Genomic DNA, 24,912 nt, shown 5'->3' with positions numbered 1-24,912 from the left:
TCTCTCACTGGCTGTCTCTATCTCTGTCGAATAAATAAATAAAATCTTTAAAAAAAAAAAAAAACTTGTCTAATTCTCAAGAATTAGCCTGTTTCTTGTATCACTTCAAAAACATGGTACTGTAACTGCATTATATATATACATATATATATATGTATATGTATATGTATATATATATATTAGATTCACATTTACTGTATTTCTATATCATGCTCTGCCAAATTATATGCTCTGAGAATGGCTCTTAATATTAACATAGTTTTATATTTCAGAATATTCTATTTTTTCTACCTGCGAGTAGTTGTTTTTTTCACAAATTAAAAATATCAATTATTAGCTTACCAGATGTTAGAGTCTAAGTATTTATAAATATGACCATATGTTGATAAGACAACTATATTTGGACATAGTTTCTTTAGAATATTTGAATTTATTCAGTATCTTAGAAAAAACTTAGACATTGTTTTCTGATTAAAGTGTGTGTGTGTGTGTGTGTGTGTAGAGATACAGATCTGTAGATCATTAGCTTCACCTCCAAGGATGTCATACCTCAGAACATATTAGGAATAAGAATAAAACCAAAAATTACTTAAATATTACCATTAAATCTAATTATTTTCCTAGCAGAAGACTATACCACTGAAACATTCAAGTGTCTGGCGGAAACATAATTTTCATTCTTTAGATGGAACTTCGACCAGAGCCTTTCATCCTCGAACTGGGTTGCCTCTTCTTTCAAGTCCTGTAAGGTTTTTTCCTCTTATTTCATATTTAAAGTTGGAAACATCTAAAAGGTTTACAAATCATTTTATCCAAATTGTAATTGAAAAAAATTTAAATACCTTTAACAGAAATTTCCAGTTAGAAAACATTTTATTTTTTGATATATTTAATAACTATGTGTTAATACAGGGCAAAGCTAAAAGCATGAATAAAAATATTAGGATTATAAAATTTCTCTGAAATTTTTTTGTCTCATATTTTAATTATTACTAAATATAAAGAAAATATTTAATAGTGTCAAGTGGGTTTGTATAAATAAATTTGTATCTTAGCACTGAAGCTGGTTGACACCACCAGCTGGGTCATTTGGGAATCAAATTTGTGGTTGTCTTTGACCTGGAAGCCATGCAACATCTTATTTTGAGACATATAAATGTCCCCACTCTACATTTACAAGTAGCTTTGTAGATCTGAGTGCAACGGTTAGGACTGTTGCTTTGGAGTCACACTGACTTCACCCTAGCTGTGTGACATTTGTGACACTAGTTCAATAATGTAATCTGAGCCTCAGTTTCTTCACCATTACAAAGGGGGTGATGCTGTCTCTTTTAGTGTGGTGAGGATGATTAGTATCATTCCTAACACATAGTAAGCAATCAGGAGTTAGTTGCTATACCTGCCATTTCAGTTAAACCTGAGGCAAGTGATCAATATCATAGCAGAAGTAAAAACATGTATGTTTTGCTACTGACATAATTTTTGTTGCTTTATCTGTGTTAAGTAAACCGAAAGGATACAATATCTGGCCTATGTTCAAAAAATAATTATTGAATAAGAAATCTAGAATTTAGGGGGTGCCTGGGTGGCGCAGTCATTAAGCATCTGCCTTCGGCTCAGGGCGTGATCCCGGCATTCTGGGATCGAGCCCCACACCAGGCTCCTCTGCTGGGAGTCTGCTTCTTCCTCTCCCACTCCCCCTGCTTGTGTTCCCTCTCTTACTGGCTGTCTGTCAAATAAATAAATAAAATCTTCAAAAAAAAAAAGAAAGAAAAGAAATCTAGAACTTAAATTTATAACTTGGACCATAAATGTTTATTTTTGAGAAGTTAAGTTCCAAACCATTTAAAATAACCCCAAATATTGACCTACCTATGGGGTGCTTACAAAAGGTCCAAGTGATCAGGAAAAAAAAATTGGTCAGCATTATACCGATATAAAAAGCACTATAGACTTCTGTTTAGTATGGTGGGCTATGTTTATAAAGGCAGACCCTTCCTCCTCAAATGCAGAAATCCTGGTGTAGAATATAACCTTTAATACAAAATAATACATAATGTAACCCTTAAATACATAATATAATGTAAGAGAAAGAAGGATAAATCTCCAAATTTGGGGCAAATTATGGCCCTCTAGGATATCTGAACCTGGTGGGACAGGTACAGACAAGGGGTTGATATGTAAGAACATGTGTACTTCAAAAATAACTAAATCGAAATTTTAAATATGAAACATTTTAATTCCTGTGTACACACACACGTGTGCATAAAAATACAGATGGATTAGCAGTGAACTGGAATCAGCTGAATAGCAATTGAATGAATGGAGAGACAGATATTAATGAAGTACAGGAAGGAGGAGAGATGGTAAAATGCTAAAGAGCCACAGAGGTTAAAATGAGATGTTCAGTGTAAGTCTACTACGAATTCCAAAAAGTAGACTAGATGGAACAGGGAAAATGCAGTATCAGAAGAAATGGAAGTAAAGAACTTTTCAGAATTGAAGACATGAGAGTTTAGATAGAGAACTTCACATTAAGTTCTGACTATAAAAAATAGCATGGTACACTTGTAGAACTCTGAAATATTGAGACAGTTTAGACTTTCAGTATCATATTTCATACGTATACATATTGAATATTCTAGAAACAAGTATTTCTAATTTGCATATTATATGTGATTTTACCTTTATTTTACATCTGAATCTTTCATTTTTAGGATATTTTTAGCTAGCTGGTTTGATTGCTGTCTTAAATGTAATGTGGTATATACTATGGTGATTGAACATGCAGAGCAGTATTTTTCAATCCTAGTCTCTGGGAAGCCCCAGGGTTCTTGGAAATGCACAGTGGGGCGGGGATGGACAAAGGAGCAGCAGAGCTGGCAAGACCCCAGGCTCCCATCACTATTTAATTCTTTTTTGTTTCTTTTTATTTTAAAGCTATCAATCTTTTATTACCCTGACAAAATACAAAAGTACAGTTGACCCTTGAACAACACAGTATGAACTGCCTGGGTTCACTTATATGTGTGTTTTGTTTGTTTGTTTTTTACTGTAAATGTATTTTCTCTTCCTTATGATTTTCTTAATAACATATTCCTTAGCTTTATTTTAAGAATATAATACAGTATATAACACATACAACGTATAAAATATGTGTTAATCAGCTATTTATGTTAATGGTAAGGCTTCCAGTCAACAGTAGGCTATTTGTAGTTAAGTTTTGGGGGAGCCAAAACTTATATGTGAATTTTCAACTGCAGAGGGTTGGGGGGGTCAGTGCCCCATAATCCCTGTGTTGTTCAAGGGTCAACTACATATAATAAAGTAAAGTAAAAGTCTTTTTATATATTAGGATTCCACGTAAGATTTGGTTTTAGAAAAAAACAAATTCTGCTTCTTAAAAAGTCAAAACCTAGTAAAAGTGCTTTTATTAATTATCTGTTTTTTCCTACCAGTTAATAAAATGAGAACATAAAAACAATATGTAATAAAGAGCATGATTGTGAGTAAGGTGTTTTGGGAGTTTTATTATTTGCCAGATATGCTTAGCTTTCATTTGAAAAGTATTCTATCAATTCAAGAAAAAAAGTTACAGTGTTTTTAAATAGCACTAATGATTATGTTGATCTTAGGTTCCTCAGAGAAAGACACAATCAGGTTGCTTTGATTTGGATTCTTCATTACTGCATCTGAAAAGCGTATCATCTAGAAGGTATTTATTTTAAAATTCGTTTGTGTATGTGAAATACTATTACACTAATTTCTAGTCTTGTGCGATGTTTACTCTAAAAAATCACAATTTCAACAGGAGTATTATTTTCTAGTTGGTTATTTTAAATAACATTTCACACACAGTTATTAATGATTAATGATGAAGGGAGAAAGTAAGACAATGAGTAGCTTGAGTAGCTACTATATATTGGTCATCATAATAAACACATTGGTTTTAAACACTTAAGTAGGTTTGAATATTTCTGGTCATTTGCCTCCTCCCTTTCCTTACATTTCTTTAGGAAAAAAGCCTTGGAAGTGTGTTCCATGTTGACAAGTAATACTCTCATTATTTTCTTTAGTCACATAATTTTGCCTTTGTATTCTCATTTTTTAACTGAAAATGAAGACAAGAAGGCTGCATTATATATTTCTAGTAGATGCCACTATGTGATATAAATTCTGTCTTGGAACTTTCTAGGGTATTACTTATATATTTTTGTCCAATACTATAGCAAAGACCAAAAATTGAATCAGGATTTTAAACTAGACATTTCACATCTTAAAATTTGGTAAGATTAATTTTTTATCTTATAGTTTAAGTAAAATTAAAATTGATCAAATTCTCCTAATTTAATTTTGTACAAAAAGTAAATTAGAAAATATTGTGCTTAATGTGTTCATTTGCTGATTTTCTTTTTAATAGTCCTCGACCATGTTTAAACATTGAAGATGATCCAGATATTCATGAAAAACCATTTCTGAGTTCTAGTGCTCCACCTATAACAAGTCTTAGTCTCTTAGGAAATTTCGAGGTAATGTTTTTAAAAATTATTTTAAGAGTCAAAATTTCTTAACCTAGATCTAAGGTGTTATTTATGTCATTTGTTTGTGACCGAGAAATAAATGAATGGATTGTATATTTCAAATACTTGAAATCACCTTCTTTCCTTTTCTTTTTAAACCTTTACCCTTTCCTTTTTGTAAGAAGTGAAGTTAGAATTGTTGGTAGTGACATCCTAGAATTGGGTACTTTGTAGGGAAGATAGAAGACTTAGGTAAAGTGGAGTGAGGTGTCCATTAATCTAGCCAGAAAACGGACTTAACCACACCTTACATGGTAATACTGGCTCTGAAACCCAGGAGGGAGGAGGTGGGCTGATAGCAGCCCTTTCATGATCAAGGAGGTTGATTTTCAAAATCAAATGGTTCTTTGAACTATATTTGCAACTTTGTTATAAATCTGAATCTATTATAAAATAAGATTATTTTTTAAAAATTGAATGGGTAAAGGTCTCTGATAATGTGCTATTTTATTTAATAAGAATATTTCTACTTGGTGGGGCGCCTGGGTGGCTCAGTCGTTAAGCGTCTGCCTTCGGCTCAGGTCATGATCCCAGGGTCCTGGGATCGAGTTCTGCATCGGACTCCCTGCTCAGTGGGGAGCCTGCTTCTCCCTCTCCCACTCGCCCTGCTTGTATTCCCTCTCTTGCTGTCTCTCTCTGTCAAATAAATAAAGTCTTTAAAATATATATATATTCCTACTTGGGATCAAGTGTATTATGGGATTAGTTATCCTTAATTAGAAAACGACCTTGAACATTGAATCACTATTTGTGCACCTGAAACTAATATAATATTGTATGCCAACTACACATCAATAAAAAAAGAGAAAAAGAAAAACAACCTTAAACATGAACTTGTAAATGGGGTATTAAAAGTGATTTTCATTTTGGTGAGTTTTTATGGGAAAATAATTTAAAATTTGTAGTTTTAATTTATATAGCTTCGTTGGAACTGTGATGGTTTAATATGTTAACAGTATGCTGTCTTTAATACCAAATTTTAATTTTTAGGCTATCTTTCAAAGTTTTAAAATGAAAAGACTTATGGTGAATTGATTTCTTTTCCATGTCACTTTCCAGGTATCACTTCAGAGATGTTGAACTCTCTATTCTCTGTCATTATTTTAAAATTGCATAAGGTCACTGTGAGTGTCAGTTGTTATGCAGCCTTTGCATTACAAGAAAATTTGTGAGGGGAAAAAAAGAGCATCTGATATGTGAAAAACTTAGGAATGGGAAGATGGTTAAAAGATCAGTACGCTGGAATGTATTTGTGCAGATATGCATACATTTTCACTTCAGTAGAAAAATACAGAGAAGTTCTGAGGTTGTCCAACTCATAGGTCCCTTTTAATTTACAGTTGTACTGTGTTTCAAGAGTTCATTCCTTTTTATTGCAGCAATATGGATATAGCACAGTTTGTTTATTCATTCACCTGATTCTAGATCTTTGGGTTGTTTCCAGTTTAGGACTATTACAAATAAAGCTGCTATGAGGGGCGCCTGGGTGGCTCCGTTGGTTAAGCATCTGACTCTTGATTTCAGTTCAGACCATGATCTCAGGGTTGTGAGAATGACCCCTGCATGGATCCTGCTTAAGATTCTCTCTCTCCCTTTCCCTCTGCCCTTCCCTGTGCCCCGCCCCCTGCCCCGCCACACTGGTGCACTCTCTCTCTAAAAAAAAAAATTAAAATTAAAAAATAAAGCTGCTGTGAATATCATGACCTGAGGCGAAGGCAGATGGTTACCCACCTGAGCTACCCAGGCGCCTCGATTATGTACAGTTTGTTATTTTCTTTTATGGATCTTGATTTTGATGTTGTATCTGAAAAATCTTTTCCTAACCCAAGGCTTCTCAACCTTGGCACTGTTGATATGTGAATCAGATAATTCTTTGTTATGTGATCTGTTTCATGCATTGTAGGGTATTTAGCAGAATCTTTGGCCTCTAGCCATTAGAGTCCAGTACCACTGTCTGCCCCTCCCTCCAGCTGTAGCAGTAAAAAAAAATGTCTCTAAACATTGGCACATGTCCCTGGTTGAGAACTACTTGCCTAACCCAAAGTCACGAAACTTTTTTTCTTAACGTTTTATTGTTTTAGCTCTTGCATTTAGTGCTGTGATCCATTTTGAGGTAATATTTATATATGATATGAAGTGTATAGTCAAGTGTGTCATTTTTATGAACATGAATGTCCTATTATTCTCGTTTTGACATGAATTAACGTGAGTTGTCTAACATGTTATTCTTTCTCAAAATTGCTTTAACTCTTCTGGTTCCTTTCCCCTTCTTTATGTAAATTTTAGAGTTAGCTTATCGATTTCTACAAAACGATACTGAGATTTTGTGTGGATTGCATTCTTATAGAGCAATATGTGGAGAATTGACATCTTACGAATATTAAATCTTTTTTTAAAGATTTTATTTTTAAGTAACCTCTACACCCAACTTGCAGCTCAGACTTATAACCCTGAGGTCAAGAGTCGCCTGTTCTAACAACTGAGCCAGCCAGGTGCCCCAGAATATTAATATTTGATATCTGAATATAGTATATCTCTGCATTCATTTAGCTATTTTAAAAATTTTTTCATCGATGTTTTGTAGTTTTCAGCATGCATGTTTTAAACATTTTTGTAGATTTATATCTAACCCGTGTTTTCAGGTGATATTATAAATTATACTTAAAAAGTTTTTAATTTTCAGGATTTCCTGGGTGGCATGGTCAGTTAACTGTCCAACTCTTGATTTTCGCTTGGGTTGTGTTCTCGAGGGCCATGGGATTGAGACCTGCTTTGGGCTCCACACTCAGCACGTAGCCTGCTTAAGATTCTCTTCTCCCTCTGCCACCTCCCTCCACCTGCTGCATGCTCTCTTTCCCTCTCTCTAAAAAAATTTTTTTATGAAAAGGTTTTTAAATTTTCAGTCCTGCATTGCTGTATATCAAAATACAAGTGATTGTGTGTGTGTGTGTGTGTGTGTGTGTGTGCCCGCACGCGTGCGTATGTGTATAATTGCCTATGACCTTGCTCAGTTTGCTTATTTATTTTATTGATTTTGTTGTTGTTATTTGGGGGTTTTTACATAGACACTAATATCTTCTACAAATTGGATCAGTTTTGTTTCTTATTTTGTAATCCATACCTTTATTTCCTTTTCTTGTTTTGCACTGAGTAGGGCCTAGCATGCATGCTAATGTATTAAAGTCATAAAAACCTGAGTAAAGTCAGAAACTAATATAGGTCATTGGCCTTATCCATAGAATTTTTTATGTCCTCTTCCTATGAAAATGTTATCCATCTTTAGATTTATTTTATTTAGGAAACATTTTTGAGTACCTACCATGTATTGTATATATGCTAGGAATACGAAGCTAGATGATAAAGTTCCTGACTTATAGATGTTACAGTGAACTGAATAGGTAAGTAATTTATAAACTCGAGTAATTATCATTGTAAAAGACATTAACTCAGTCCTCCTATATCCACTCTGTTAAACGAACTGAGGAAAGCTTTACTGAGGAACTGTCACTTGAGCTTAGTTAAAAAGACGAGTAGGAATTTGTCAAGTAAACTTACATGAGGAGTGGGAAGGGATTCTAGACAGGGAACTACATTTGCAAAAGTAGTAAAAGAATATGGGTGATGTTGGAAAGCATCAGTTAGACTTGGAGCATGAGACTCTGCAACTGGGGAGAGATGAGTCGAGAAACATAGGGTGGGATGCATCTGCCATGCTAGGAAGATTTTACTTCATCTGATAGACAGTAGGAAGCCTAAAGTTTTTTGTCTGGTGGGTGATATAATACTTTTATCTTTTAAGAAAAACAACTCTGCTGGTAATATAGAGGATACACTAGAGTCGGAAGGACTTAATTAGAAGATGTACTTGTTCAGAGGAGAGGTTGTGAGGGTCTGAGCTAGGTTAATGGTGGTGGGGAGAGAGCTAGGGCCATGAGACTGAGTGGTCAAATGAACAGAACATGCATTGGATTGATTGCAAGGCAGGAGGGAGATTAGAAGGTTGGTTATAATATAGGTCTTACATTCTTGGCTTTTTGTTTGAGAATTTCAGAATTGCTAACATCACAGTTTGAACTTTACAGTACACAGACTATTATGCTCGTGATGGCTCCCAGTGTTCCTTTTCAGTCAACTACTGAATCAAAGAAATGGTACTCACATTTCATGATACGTGTATATACATATAATATATGTATATATAAAAAAGAGCTTGTGAAAAGTTTAAAATGTTTTTCATACCTAGCAAGATAGCACTAAATTGTTAAAAGTGATTTTCAGCAAGTGAGCTTGAAAGAAATGAATAAGAGCTTCTCTACTATTTGTATTTCTGTGGTTTAAAAATTTTTTATTTATTCATTTATTTATTAGAGAGAGAGTGTGTGCGCATGAGCAGAGGGACAGAAAATCTCAATCAGGGGTGCCTGGGTGGCTCAGTCATTAAGCGTCTGCCTTCAGCTCAGGGCGTGATCCCGGCGTTCTGGGATCGAGCCCCACATCAGGCTCCTCCGCTGGGAGCCTGCTTCTTCCTCTCCTACTCCCCCTGCTTGTGTTCCCTCTCTCGCTAGCTGTCTCTCTGTCAAATAAATAAAATCTTGAAAGAAAGAAAGAAAGAAAGAAAGAAAGAAAGAAAGAAAGAAAGAAAGAAAGAAAGAAAGAAAGAAGGAAAGAAGGAAAGAAGGAAAGAAGGAAAGAAGGAAAGAAAGAAAAGAAAGAAGGAAAGGAAAGGAAGAAAAGGAAGAAAAGAAATCTCAAGCAGATTTGACTTGGGGCTTCATCTCTTGACCGTGAGATCCTAACCTGAGCCGGAACTAAGAGTTGGAAGCTTAACCAACTACACCACCAAAGATGCCACTTTATTTCTCTGCTTTTAAGTTTTTGTCCAATGTTAAAAAAAATTAAACTATAAAACATATGTCACACATAACAGTATTTTTTAAAGAAGGAATTATTTTTCAGTTGAAGTTTTAGGTACTTGGCTTTCTCATTGCATATGACCTGTTAACAAGATTTGAAGTGCTTCTCTGTGGCTGGTACCTGGTGGATAGGCTCTGTGAAGAGTAAGAAAATTTCTGATATTATACCTATATCTCTGGTAGAATATATTTTTATTTACAGAGATAAGAATAACATATTAAACAATTAGGTTTAACTGACAGTAAAGTTTAAAAATAGTTAGGCATGAGTTGGAATAGTGAGAGGAGGCCAAACTTCATACATTAGTAGAAGATTGATGGAGGACAGGTTGATGGCAGGTCAGATAAACATCTGAAATGAGGACATGGAACTGGTGGCAACCTTATTTTATTTATTTTTTTATTTTTTAGGTTTGACCTGTCTTTTTTTTTTTTTTTTTTTTTTTTTTTAAAGCAGGTTTCAGGGGCACCTGGGTGGCTGTCATTAAGTGGCTGCCTTTGGCTTAGGTCATGATCTCAAGGTCCTGGGATCGAGCCCTCATCCGGCTCCCTGCTCAGAAGGGAGTCTGCTTCTCTCCCTGCCCCTCCTCCTGCTCGTGTGCTCTCTCTCTGTCTTTCTCTCAAATAAGTAAAATCTTTTAAAAAAATAAAGTAGGTTTCATGCCCAGCATGGAGCCAAGTGTGGGGCTTGAACTCATGACCCTGAGATCAACACCTGAGCCAAGCTAAAGAGTCAGATATTTAACGGACTGAGCCACCCAGGTGCCCCTGTTTAATTTGATTTTTAATTCCAGTGTAGTAAACATACAGCATTATATTAGTTTCAAGTGTATAATATAATGATTCAACAATTTCATACCCATTCCTGTGCTCATTAATAAGTGCACTCCTACTCCTTAATCCCCAACACCTATTTCACCCATCCCCCCACCCACCTCCCTTCTGGTAACCATCAGTTTGTTCTCAATAGTTGAGAGTCGGCTTCTTAGTTTGTTTCTCTTTTTTCCTTTGCTTGTTTTCTTCCTTGAATTCCACATTTGAGTGAAATCATAATGGTATTTGTCTTTCTCTGATTGACTTACTTTGCTTAGCACTATATTCTTTAGCTCCATCTATGTTGTTGCAAATGGCAAAATTTCATTCTTTTATTATGGCTGAACAATATTCCATTGCATACACACACACCACACACACACACCCCGACATCTTTTTTTTTTTTTAAGATTTATTTGTTAGAGAGCAAGTACACAAGTGGGATAGGAGAGAGGGAGCCTGACATGGGGCTCAGTCCCAGGACCCTGGATCATGACCTGAGCCAAAGGCAGACACTTAATAGACTGAGCCACCTCAGGCACCCCTCACACCCAACATCTTTATCCATTCATCTACTGATGGACGTGTGGGCTGTTTCCATAATTTAGCTATTATAAATAATGCTGCTATAATCATAGGGGTGTATGTATTCCTTTGAATTAGTGTTTTTGTATTTTTGTATAAATACCCAATAGTGTGATTACTGGACCACAGGGTAGTTCTATTTTTAACTTTTTGAGGAACCTCCATACTGTTTTTCCCAGTGGCTTCACCAGTTTGCATTCTCACCATCAGTGCACAAGGGTTCCTTTTTCTCCACATTTTTGCCAACATTTGTTGTTTCTTATGGTTTTGATTTTAGCCATTCTGACAGGTGTGAGGTGACCCCTTATTGTAAGTTTGAATTTGCATTTTCCTGATGATGAGTGATGTTGAGCATTTTTTAATGTGTCCTTTGGCCATCTATCTGTCGTCTTTGGAGAAATGTCTGTTCATGTCTTTTGCACATTTTTAAATTGGATCATTTGTTTTTTGGGTGTTGGGTTATATAAGTTCTTTATGGATACTAACCCTTTATCACTGTCATTTCCAAGTAACTTCTCTCATTTGGTAGGTTGCCTTTTAGTTTTGTTGATTGTTTTCTTTGCTGTGCAGAAGCTTTTTATTTTGATGTAGTCCCAATAGTTTATTTTTGCTTTTATTTCCCTTGCCTAAGGGGACATATCTAGGAAAATATTGCCATGGCTGATGTCAGAGACATTACTGCATGTGCTCTCTTCTAGAATTTTTATGGTGTCAGGCCTCACAGTTAGGTCTTTAATCCACTTTGAATTTATTTTTGTGTATGGTGTAAGAAAGTGGTCTAGTTTCATTCTTTTGCATGTGGCTGCCTAGTTTTCCCAACACCATTTGTTGAAGAGACTCTTTTTCCCATTGGATATTCTTTCCTGCTTTGTTGAAGATTAATGGACCATATAATTGTGGGTTTATTTTTGGGTTTTCTGTTCTGTTCCATTGATCTATTATATCTATTTTTAGGCCAGTACCATACTGTTTTGATTACTACAGCTTTGTAATACAACTTGAAGTCTGGAATTGTGATACCTTAAGTTTTGCTTTTCTTTTTCAAAATTGCTTTGGTTATTCAGGGTCTTTTGGGGTTCCATATAAATTTTAGGGGTTTTTTTTCGTAGTTCTGGTGAAAACTGCTGTTGGTATTTTGATAGGGATTGTATTAAATATGTAGATTGCTTTGGGTATAATAGACATTTTAACAATCTTCTTCTAATCCATGAGCATGGAATGTCTTTCCATTTCTTTGTATCATCTTCAATTTCATCAGTATTTTACAGGTTTCAGAGTACAGGTCTTTTTTACCTCTTTCATTAGGCTTATTCCTAGGTATTTTACTATTTTTTGTGCATTGTAAATGGGATCATTTTCATAATTTCTCTTTCTCCTGCTTCATTATTAGTGTATAGATATGGAACAGATTTCTACACACTGATTTTGTATGCTGAGACTTCACTGAATTCATTTATCAGTTCCAGTAGTTTTTTGGGGGAGTCTTTAGGGTTTTCTATATATAGTATTATGTCATCTGCAAATAGTCAGAGTTTTAGTTCTTCCTTACCAATTTGAATGCCTTTTGTTGTCTAATTGCTGTGGCTTGGACTTCCAGTACTATGTTGAATAAAAGTGGTGAAAGTGGACATCCTTGTCTTGCTCCTGACCTTGGGGGAAAAACTCTGTTTTTCCCCATTAAGTATGGTTATCACTGTGGGGTTTTCATAGATAGCCTTTATTATGTTGAGGTATGTTCCCTCTAATCCTACCTTGTTGAGGGCTTTTATCACGAATGGATGTTTTTCTGTGTCTATTGAAATGATCATATGGGTTTTATCTTTTCTCTTATCGAAGTTATGCATCCCATTAATTGATTTGCAAACATTGAACCACCCTTGCATTCCCAGAATAAATCCACTTGATTGTGGTGAATGATTTTTTTTAATGTATTGTTGGATTCTGTTTGAGTAGCAACCGTTTTTTCTAGAACCAGAAAGCATAGTAATGTATTTCTTTAAAAATGAAAAAAAAAATGAATGTGTGTCAACTTCTAAAATTTATTTCTTAAAAAATATTTTGTCTTCCAGGAATCTGTCTTAAACTATCGGTTAGATCCTCTTGGCATTGTTGATGGTTTTACTGCCGAGGTCGGGGCAAGTGGTGTTTTCTGCCCCACACATTTGACTCTTCCAGTTGAAGTGTCATTCTACAGTGTTTCAGATGATAATGCTCCCTCTCCTTATATGGCAAGTATTTTAAAAATTGTCTTTGCTAAAATCAACCAATTTAATGACAAATGCCTTTAAAGAGATTTAAGACTGCTTTCTAGCAATGCTTGAAAACAAAGCATTTCCTAAGAGAATACTGAAGTCTGAATAGGGATTAAGTACCAACATGTTACCTCACAGTCATTGAACACTACATCAAAAACTAATGATGCAGTATATGTTGGCTAACTGAACATAATTTAAAAAAAATGTTACCTCACAACTTCTTTTCCAGCTAGCTCTAACAATGAATTTGCTCTTTTGTATTTGAGGATCTGCTGAAAATTTACTTGTTTCTATGTGATTTGAAATCATGATAAAACAGATTAGTAACACTATAATTTCATATCTTGCTGAGTTCACACAAATTCTCAAGTGCTTACTGTGCCCCCTGGTCCCACAAGTGTTGGCTTCACATGTGATCCTCATCTCACGAAGATTTACGTAAAGATTTGGTGAATTAAGTCTTCTGTAAGACCCTTCACCCCCTTTCTCCTATTTGTTTTGAGACCATTTTTTTTTCTAATCCTAGAGTTGTTTTCTAATCCTAGCTATTTCTGTTTCCATACTTATGTTCTAATGGGGAGAATAGGATAGCCAAGAGTAATTTAGAGCAGTTTTGAGCCTTATGATTCTATGATTTCATCTTTCCCTTTTTTTTTTTTTAATTTTGATCACTTGAGGTTAAAATAAGCCTTCAACTGCAAAAATGACACTGGGTCCTAGTGTACGTTTAATGTCAGCCCTTTACAAGAGAGAAAGATGGAGAAGAGGCTAACAGTGTAGCTCTATAAAGAAGTTTACAGTGATGCTATCAAATATGGAGTCAGATCTGTGTTTTCATGTTAAGTCTTACTTTGAGAAGTATAAATTGCTATAGCAAAAAATGTACAGCTCTGGCCTTGTTACTTGAATTTCTTAGCTTACCACATGGCCCTGTTAACTCCTCTCCTAACATCCCTCTCTCTGGCTTTCTAGATTTTCAAGGACTAAAAGTTGTGAAAAGGGAATTCTATGCAATTGAGAAACAACAGAGGAAAGGAAATTAAACATTTTGGGGGACTGAAATATAACCTATTCATTATTGGCCCAGTTTGCTCAAGGAAAGTTATTTTAGCCTTTTTCCAGTCTAAGGGTGAAATATTTTTTTTAAGGTTTTATTTATTTGAGAGAGAGCAAATGAAAGAGAGAGAGAGCAGGAGCAGGGGGAGGGGCAGAGGGAGAGAGAGAAGCAGACTCCACAGTGAGCAGGGAGCCCGATGCTGGGCTCGATCCCAGGATCCCCGGACCTCGACCTGAGCCAAAGCAGATGCTCAACTGACTGAGCCACCCAGGCATCCCTGAAAATTTCATTTAAGAGCCTGATCAGTGTTTCATACTTTGATTAAAAAAAAACAAAACAAAACATAGTGTTGTCTGTTCATTTATTCCAAGTTTTCTTCCCCCAATAATATTTATATTTGTGGATCATAGTCATAAGGATGCACAACATTAACTATTATCTAAAACAAAGACCCAGTCCTTCATGAATCTGTCAAGTTATCACAAAGCCACTTCTTATTCATTTACCATGGAAAGATATATCTACTTTCCCTGTAAAATTTTGAAAAAATAATAGTTAATATTGATAACTAGTAACATGGAAAGTACAACTGATGTACGTTCAATTTCAGAGTAAATGTATCATTCTGGAGTGCTTACAATATTAAAATAGAACTATAAAAGGTATCCATTTTGCTCTACCAGGACAGCAACAAGTCTCGTCAGTTTCACATATTCTATTGGCGCTTAGTAATCACAGAACGGAAATGTAAGGTCTACAGTATTGTAATCTGTCATAATGTACAAAGTCCCCAATGATTTAGGATGATTTAGAAACAAGATGAAAGAGCAAATGGCTGAAATCAATAAAAATTCACTCAAAGATGTTCAGTAAATATTTTTGAGTGAAATTTACAAGCAAGAGTGAATTTGAACTACGCTTTTAAAAAGCAGACCAGCATTAATCCATGACTTTGGTTGACATCTAAAACGCATAGGATTAAGAGATAAAGGGTTTTGTGTCTTTGTCTCCAGAAAGTACAAACAAATGATTACAGCTTTTGATATTGGAAAGGGTATGAATCAGGTTATCGAGGTTGGCTCAATTTGTCCTTTAAGAATCCCTGACTTACTCTTCTCTGATAATATTCTTCAATAAACTTCCCATTATATAATTAATTTTTTTTCTAGGTTAATTTATTCATTAGGAATAGGTTCCTTTTGTAAATGACCTAGTTCAAATCTTAGACCACAAATCTTTCCTATTATAATAAAATTAATCTTGTTTCTTCAGGGAATCTTATTTACATTTTGGTAGTTTAGTGTATTTTCAAAGGCTTGATCACATTTTGATAAGACAGTATATATCACAGATCAGCAGAACTGAGACACAAGATTCCTACTCGTTACCTTGGGATCTCTCATCACAAATACCGTGAATGACCATAAAGGTAAAATTTTGCACAGAAAATTCTGTCTTTGTGGTGTAGAAGTGGTATGGGACTTTTCATTAAATAATTCCTCAAATATTAGCGCAAAGCCACATAATCTCTCTCTCCAATTTGGGTATCAGTGGTAAAAATGTTCTCCAACTGCTACATAACAATATTTCACTGTTTAAAAACTGTTGAATGGTGGAACCAGGTAAAATGGTCTAAAGAATGTATGCCAGTGGTAAATTCATGGTATGACTTCAATTATCATAGTATTAACAGGACCATATATTATTTTTTTTGTATTTGTAATTCACCAGATTAAGGTAAACTTTTTTGTTTTACTTATTGCATATTCTCTATAGCAGAGTAATTTGAGGGGTTTTTGTGTGAGATTTTGACTCAAATTAGTTTATCTTAACCTTTCTATTCCATCCTAAAATGCCAGAAGGAAAGTATTTTTCTTATGTTAAATACAATAAATTTTTATAGGTAAATACATTAATATGCTGACCAACTAAAATAATGAAATTATTAAAATATAACAAATAATAAATTAATATTAATGAAATTCCAGATAATTTCCCAGTTTGTATCTAAAATTCCTAGTTTGCTGATGCCCCTACTGATCTTACATTGCTTAGAAATGGTTGCAAAGTGTTGGCATACATAAACTATAAGGTTTTAAAAATATACATACTGTCTTTATAAATTGATTTAGTTACTGTTACCATGTTCTGAAAACTATTAAAATTGTATGTATTACAGGAAATAAGTGTAGGTTTCATAATAGTTTTTGCCCCAACAGTTTTCTTATATGTTTTTAGGGGAAGGTAGCAAGTGAAATAGTAATGTATTGCCTACAGCAATGTGATTATAAAGGTAGCTATTATTTGGATATATTTTACTTTCTCTTTCTGGAACTAGGAAGAAAAGGGGGCATTATATGCCATAGCTTTTTTTTTTTCACATAAAGCAGATAGTAAGAGAGAAATTGTTAAAGCTTCATTACCGCTTTGGTTAGGAACGCAGTTTGTTGATATGCTTTTTTTCGTGCTTTAAATGACCATGTGGTAAATCAGATTAGACAAGAACAACCTGTGTCCTTTCAATGACCATTTCTGTGAATATTTCCTAATATTAATGTGTCAATTAAATAGTCTGAGGATGGCACTTGACTCACGTAGCAGAGTCTGGCCCTCCTTTGTGCCCTTTTTTTTTTTACCCTCCAACCCTGGTCTGTCTTACAAATAACAGAGATGTTTGATGGGACAGTCCTGTTTTATATTTACTTTTACTGAAGGTCGACATGTTTTGGCATGTACAATATAAAATGATGGGATTTGAAATGTAGAGCGTGCAATTATTCTACATAACTACTTTAAACTGTTACCCCAGTTAAATGAATCACCCTTCCTTTCTTAAAGCTATCTACAAATTAAATTTCACAATTACCACCTGTAGTCATTTGGTCATCTTGCTTATCTAGAAACTTTCACATATTCAATTCTAGCTTTCCTTGTTTTAATTTATGCTTATTTGCCATTGTTTGGGTTTCTGTAGTGATTAGAACATCCTTCTCAGAAAACTACTTTATTTAGTACAGTAATACTTCTCAAACTTTAATGTACATATGATATCATCTGGGGAATCTTAAAATACAGCTTTGATTTGGTAGGTCTAGGGAGAATTATAAATTGTGCATTTCTAAGAAGTTTATCGGTGATGTTGATGATGCTGGTTTGTCTCTAGTCAGAAATCCATATATTAATTTAACTCACTTACTGAAGAATTAACTTCAGTGTTGGCTACGACTTTAGACCCTTTTGCATTCCTGACTTTTTGTATGTCCGAAGAACAATAAATTGGTCGCTTCTTCATTTCCCTCCTCCTGTGTGATACAAGGGAATAATCCTACCTTCTCCCTTTATTTCCTTTTCAGTTAAGGAGCTTCTATATTGTATGCCTTAATATAAATTTCAAGCAGTGTAATGTTTTATTATTTATTGCAACATTTCCAGGAAGAACAGTAAATGTTTTCCTTTGGGGTGGGACCCTCACTGTTCCATGCTCAGAATGTATCTATTGATGGGAATATTTTTGCATACAAGTAAAATTCTAAAATGTTAGTTATTACATGGTTTATTATTTTTAGTCTTTTATATACATGTGCATCAGTTTGTACTTAATTTGTCTTCTTTTATTTCAAGGGTGTGATTACTTTAGAGTCCCTTGGTAAAAGGGGTTATCGAGTACCTCCTTCAGGAACAATACAAGTGGTATGTGTTTTATAGCCTACAATTGCAATAATCATTCTCTCACATACATATAGAACTTAGCCCTTTCTCCTGCTACTGCTGCTGCAACAACTTTGGTAAGTAACAGTGGGGCTGCAGCTTTCTTTGGAGTTTCCCTGCTCTGCCCCAGGAATGGCCATGTGGGGACCTTCATAAAAGGAAAGCATAAATAATCTAATGAAGGTGAATGCTTTAGAAAAATAGTATATGACAGTTTACATAACTTAAATAGAGCTCTTTTCAATGTAATTAGAACTTAACATTACTAGTGCCTTCTACTTAATATGATTAGCCAGACTGAGATTGACCTATTTAAAAGGAGACCTCAAATATTAGTCTTGCTTTGGCAGGAAAACTTGGAAAACAAAATTAACCCTAGTGTAATAATTTCTAAATTAATCTACTAAGATGGTTATACAAACTAGGAATGTAGTCTGACAGATATGAGGGCAGAGAAGGCATCCTTTTCTTTTGGTCTAGGTGTTGATCTAGTTTGGGCTCAGGAGAATTCCTCTAGCCCAGAGCAATCATTCATCACTGGTCTTGTGGTCTCAGAAGAGTAATTTGATATCAAGGCCAGTTTGCGATTGAGTTCATCTCCAAGTCAGACGCAGGATAATCCTGCAGGCCCAGAAGTCTGTTACAAAGCTGGCTTTTGCAGACTAAAAAGAATCTAATTGATATTTGTCGGTTATTCCTCAATAAAAAAGCTGAAATTTAAAAAAGAAAAAAGTCTAGCTAAGTTCCTTACACTCAGTATCTGGTCTAATTCAATAAGGCTGCTTATGACTTTTGGCCTCAATGTAATCAGTGTTTCACCAGACCACTTTTACTCATCACCAGTGTTTGAATACAGCAAGGAGTCTGTACATTTATTTCCTGTCACACAGGGATGAAACATAGTACTATGCAATACATATGTGTGCATACAGTGCAGTCTATACACATACATAAATTTTACCAAGGAAGAATCACTGCATATAAAAGTAAGACTTTTATGTTAAATGGATTTCTTGAACTAAAATGAGTGATAATCTTCTCGTTTTCTTGCCTCTGGCTGTGTGGTTCGTGTGACAGAGGGGGTCACTGGAAAGCTAGCTATCAGTTGTCATAATAATAAGGCATAAACCCAGAGGCGGTATATTCGTACCTCTTTGTTTGAGGACTGCCAACTTTTAAAGCGATTAATTTTAAATCTGAAATTTAGGTATGTCTTCATTCCTTATATAGTTTAATTATGTATAAACATGGTTTGAACTCCTGGCTTGCTAGTTGTTGTGGTTATTGAATGTATTAGCCTTAATCTTAAGACTCACTAGATTTCAAAAGTTGGATCATAATATTGATATATTTCTCATTTTGATTCAGTGAGTGATGTCCAGTGCCACGGATGAGCTTCTGAAAGCATGGGCACCAAGTTACCTATTGATGTGTTGGTAATTTGGTTAAAGTCAGATCAGCAACTTGGGATCTTGTTTAAGAATTAGTACTTTAAAAAATAATATTCCTCCAATTACTAATAGCCAAGTATCAATTGAACTTAATTCAGTCTTCACTGAGGATACATATTTTGGTCTATTATGATATTGATGATTTTTTTAAAAGCTTAGTGTCTCTACAGTTTTTGCAATGAATCCAACTGTGAGAACATGAAGTATTATTCAGCCTACTTTGTAACTAATAATAATGAACTTTATTTTCTAAACCTGGAAAAATTTTCCAAATAAGGAAATTTCTCATTTTTGAGAACATATTTTTAATTTTATGTAACTATATATACCTATTATACCAAAAAGTCTAGTTTTATCTAGCTATTTTATTTTTAAAATTTTCTTTTTAGTCACTGTTAAAATGTAAGGAAAATTAACATTCTGAGTATTTTGCAGCTGACACACTTTAATAAAGCTAATGTTTGAAATAAGTGAACTGGAATGTTTTTAATCCAGTAAGGGTGTATTTTGCTTACTTTAGGGGAAACATTTCTTAAAATCTGAACAAACAGTAAAAGCTATATATTGTCTAATATGCATTTTGTGACTAAAAATTTTTATTTGTTACAGGATTTTATAGTATTGGGAAATGAAAAAATTGAACCATTTTTAAAAAAAATATCAAATATCACTTAATAAACTTTAAAAATGTTATTAACTTGAGTTTCCAAAACTGAATTATATCCACTGGGATTTACTTATTGTTTCAAAAAACCTATTTTATTATTGGCACAATCATTTTGCATCAAATCAACAAATCACTTTTTAAGGAGTAATTTTTATGTTGTTTCTTCAGACCTTATTTAATCCTAATAAGACTGTGGTGAAGATGTTTGTTGTGATATATGACTTACGAGATATGCCAGCTAATCATCAGACATTCCTACGACAAAGAACTTTTTCTGTACCTGTTAAACAAGAAATGAAAAGAAGTGTTAATAAAGAGAACATCCGACATACAGAAGAACGGTTATTACGCTACCTCATACATCTGAGGTAATGTTTCAAATAAATATGAAAATATGTTACTTCAGAAGAACAACTTCAAAATTTTAGTTTATTTTAACACCTGTCACTCTAGCTGGACCAGTGTCCTTTGAAATTTGCTTAATTTGGAAACTTTTCATATGCCAAGATGCAGAAGACACATGGTATATCTTCCTGCGGTCATTGTTACTTGTTGAATTAGGAGAGTTTTCATTTATAGCGATGTAATGTCAAATATTTTATATCAAAACAAATGCTGACATATCTGGGGCAGTGAAACACATTTTTGAAACCAATAGAATTATAATATGGGCCACATATGTGGTTCTGTATTTTCTAGTAGCCACATTTTAAAAAGTAGTAAGAAACAGGAAAGATTAATGTATTTTATTTAATCCAACATACCCAAATGTTATAATTTGAATATATAATCAACATAAAAATTATGAATGAGGTATTTTACATTCTTTTATTGTACTAAATATTTGAAATCAAGTATAGATTTATAGGAACAGCACAGCTCAATTTGAACTAGCCACATTTCAAGTGCTCAGTATCCACATGTGGCTAGTGGCTACTGTATTGAGCAGAGAAGTTTTAAACTTTCATTCATTTAACAAATATTTATGTATCAGGTATGCTTCTGGGCACTAGGGAAGCAGCAATGTGAAAATCTCTGTTCTCAAAGAGTTTATATTCTAGTAGTTCCATCAAAACTACCTTTTCCTCTAACTTTTGCTACCCAGGTCACAGCTCTAGGTTGTGAGAAACTGTTTGCCCTTGAGGTCCTAGTTGCCAATATTCTAGGGTTAGGTTTTCGGCCCTGAAATCCTAGTGTAGCTCTCATGCAATGAGCAAATCTGTTGGTTAAGAGAGAGCTGAATAGCCTTTTTTTTTTTTTTTTTTTTAAGATTTTATTTATTTATTTGACAGGGAGAGAGCACAAATAGGGGGAGCAGCAAGCAGAGGGAGAGGGAAAAGCAGGCTCCCTGCTAAGCAGAGAGCCTGATGTGGGGCTCGATCCCAGGACCCTGGGATCATGACCTGAGCCCAAGGCAGACCCTTAACCAACTGAGCTGCCCAGGTGCCCCTGAATAGCCTTTTGCTTATTACTTTGTTCTTAGTAATTTTCTGATGCTGTTCATAGTAAGTTCTCAGTCACATCAGAGAATAATTTTAGCCTAACTCCTTGCACCAAAAGTCACTATTCATGAAAAGGAGGCATCTCTCATCCAGAGCCTAGGCAGAAGACCTCTTTAATCTGCTACTGATGGTGACCACCAGCTATCTTTCAATAGATCTGCCTTGTGGTGGTCTGGAGTGAATAAAGAGTGAGCCGGCCACTCAAGTCCCATACCTGAAAAAGTCTAGTACTGCTTAATTGATACTCTTACCTTGGGGTCTTGTGCCTGGTGTTCTGAATCCTAAGGACATGTTGAACTGGCTCAGTGTTTCTAAACCTAACTCTGCACCACTGTCATGAGCATAATGGGGAATGTTATACAAATTGTGGAATGAAAAATCTGAAAACAGACTTGGAAGACTTTTTAGAAGAGAAATGGTATGAAATAGCAGACTATAAGAATAGCTCCCAGCCCAATCTAGGGTAAGATTCAACTCTCTCTAAACTTCCATTTGATACCATTCCTTTTGAAGTTTCACCACCATAGCCATAGGTAACCAACATTCACTAAAGTAAACATCAACTACCCCAGCCTTTATAACCCCCATAGTGATTAGGTACTTCAAATGCTGTAAAGAAACCTCTCTGGGAAGTATACCACATATGTATGAGTATATTATACTTGCAAAATGTCTCAGTTTTCTCCTTCAGATTAAGGAGAAAGATTTTAGTAGCATATATGGTAGCAGATTTTAAGATTAACTGGAAAAAACTTCAGACAGAATGAAAGAGTGAGCTAACATTCAGCTCACATACAACTGACCACCAGATTTTTCAGCTAATTTAGAAGTAAAATTCATAAACCCAAAGAGTATTTCTGCTATGCAAAGGGAAAACCAGAGAGATGAGCACTAAGGAGTATGTTTGTATGTTTGACTATCTTCCAGATAAGTTTAAATGACAAAAGACTCTAGCCCCCGGTGTTATGTTATAGATATTAGCAGGAGATAGACACAGTTCTATACACAGTTTTGATAACCATTTTCATTTCACTACAAACTTGTCTTTTTAATGATGGTTAGGCTTTATTTAGCAAGCCATTACTGATGATAGCAGTAATTCCTCAGTACTTGATTATTTTCTGTGGTGAGTTTTCAACTTTGGAATCCATTTTAATGCACTCAGAATTGGGAGAGGGCAAGTTATGTGAAATGGATGTGACTAGAAGATGCTAGGACTACCAATCCCAAATGTTGTCTGATTGATGTGAACCGAAACTTGACACTCTAGGTGAGGGAAGGTGCGCGTGTCAGGGATGAAAAGTAGGGCGGTATGTGAAACAAGCGTTATAGAAAGAAACATCTCTGATAATATGAGAAGGAAAGGGCGTATGGATTGTTTAGGGAGTAATAAGGGAGAAGCACTTAACTAGCAGCACATACTTTGGCCATAGAAGACTAAAATATCTTGTTAAAGAGTCACTCGTAATATTGTAGCAAGGCTTAATTCTTGCTGCTCTCAAAATTTAATGACTCAAGTTTGTTTGTTTTAAAGACTCAGTCCCTGAAATATTGTATCTTTCTGTTTGCTTGTTTGTATAGGTTCCAGAGTTCTAAATCTGGAAAGATCTACCTCCATAGAGATGTACGGCTCCTGTTCTCAAGAAAGTCAATGGAAGTTGATAGCGGTGCTGCATATGAACTCAAATCTTACACTGAATCGCCAACAAACCCTCAGTTTTCACCAAGATGTTGATAAGGAGTGACAGTTTAAAGTATTTGCTCAGTACCCAAGTTTGAAAGTAAAAATTAGCATAGAACAGAGTGTACCAATTAACAACCAGGAGAGTGGATCCTCTCCTGTTATCCTGGACCAGTTTTTATTAAAGGATTCCTGGAATGAGATCCACATATTCCAAGTAGACTGGAAACACTCATGTCCTAATAATCTTTTTTGTACTGTTGAAACCACTTCATTGGACGTGTTGCAATAGCAACCCCCCCCCCAGTTAGATTAGTGTTTACACATTTTATTTCTCAGTTATTTAATATTTAATGTTTCCCTTAATACTCAAGTGATGTTTGTCTCTAGTGTTCTAATGTAGCACAAATCCTATGTAAAATCATACTATGTATTTTTGACATTAATGTTGAAATCCAAAATATATGCACAAGTCTTTAATTTTGTGTGATGTGTTTTAAGTACTATTCATTTAATTTATTGAAAATGAGAATGAAATGTTGAGCTTCTTTAAGATTAACGCACTATGCAAGCATGTGTACTTTTTATATTTCCCAGCTCTAGTTTTTACCCCATCCAGGTTGCTGTCTCACATACTAGTCCTTTAACATGCTGTTTTGGCAGTGCAACGTGGACTAAGCTGCTTCACATTCCCTTTGCAAGTTCAAATCATTATGCCCATCCATACTCCTAGAACTCCTTATCCCCCAAACAGTTCTATTTTTCCTTAGTTACTACTACAGAGGCTTTACATTAAATTGCTGTCCCATGCTAGATAACTTTTGCAAATTGTTAAAAAGAGTATGTACTTTGAAAACAAATTAGTATTTATATTGTAAATATATGCAAAAAACAAAGAAATGTGTATTTGGCTTTTATTTTTTAGATGAGACATTCATGTGATTGAGTGATTTCTGGTAGCCATCAGACGGTTTCCATTCTAGCTTTACAGCAGACAAGAGGAGAGGGAAGATGTCTTGAGCCTCTTCCCCAAAGAAATTTATCACTTTTTTAAGATTTTATTTATTTGGTGGTGCCTGGATGGCTCAGTCAGTTAAGTGTCTGCCTTTGGCTCAGGTCATGATCCCAGGGTCCTGGGATTGAGTTCTACATCGGGCTCCTTGCTCAGTGGGGGAGTCTGCTTCTCCCTCTGCCCCTCCCCACTGCTCCTGTTCACTTTCTCTCCCTCTCTCTCTTGCCAAAAAAAAAAAAAATAATAATAATAATAATAATAATAATAAAATTTTAAAGATTTTATTTATTTGGTAGAGAGAGAACAAGTAGGGAGAAGGGAGAGAGAGAGAGAGAGAGAGAGAGAGAAGAATACTCCTGGCTGAGCAGAGAGCCTGATGCAGGACTGGATCCCAGGACCCTGAGATCATGACCTGAGCTGAAGGCAGATGCTTAACCGACTGAGCCACCCAGGTGCCCCAAAATTTATCACTTTCTTGCTCAGGGTCACGATGGGAGGAAGGCATTTGGCAGCTAGGAAAACTGTTAAGCAAGGGAACTTGACTGAATGCATGGAAAGCCCTCCCTCCATCACCCTTAGAAAGAAGAGTGGTTTTAGATGTCTGTGCAGGGACCACTGACAACGGCAGATGAGATAATAAGACACAGATACTGGGCATGCTGGTACAAATTTGCAGATACAGGTTAGA

General features: G+C 35.1%; 1 protein-coding gene across 14 annotated transcripts in view; it reads left to right on the top strand.

The window, feature by feature from the left end:
• ATOSA (atos homolog A) overlaps window positions 1–24,112 on the top strand; it is a 116,540-nt gene extending 92,428 nt beyond the window's left edge. For 7 of the 14 annotated variants that reach the window (XM_044391014.3, XM_044391015.3, XM_048219314.2 and 4 more), the window contains 7 exons: window positions 625–744; window positions 3,636–3,715; window positions 4,421–4,529; window positions 12,961–13,119; window positions 17,825–17,893; window positions 20,198–20,397; window positions 23,113–24,112. In XM_044391014.3, the coding sequence (XP_044246949.1) occupies window positions 625–744; window positions 3,636–3,715; window positions 4,421–4,529; window positions 12,961–13,119; window positions 17,825–17,893; window positions 20,198–20,397; window positions 23,113–23,266 (891 nt within the window). In that variant the 3' untranslated portion in view covers window positions 23,267–24,112. Of the gene's footprint in view, window positions 1–624; window positions 745–3,635; window positions 3,716–4,420; window positions 4,530–12,960; window positions 13,120–17,824; window positions 18,267–20,197; window positions 20,398–23,112 lie in introns of those variants that run through there. The other 7 variants (XM_048219351.2, XM_048219357.2, XM_057306343.1 and 4 more) reach the window with 3 other exon arrangements.
• The last annotated feature ends 800 nt before the right edge of the window (window positions 24,113–24,912 follow it).

This window comes from Ursus arctos, unplaced genomic scaffold (assembly GCF_023065955.2).
Source record: "Ursus arctos isolate Adak ecotype North America unplaced genomic scaffold, UrsArc2.0 scaffold_36, whole genome shotgun sequence".
NCBI lineage: Eukaryota > Metazoa > Chordata > Mammalia > Carnivora > Ursidae > Ursus > Ursus arctos.
Note: the sequence above shows the minus strand (reverse complement) of the source record. Positions and strands in the feature narration are given on the sequence as shown.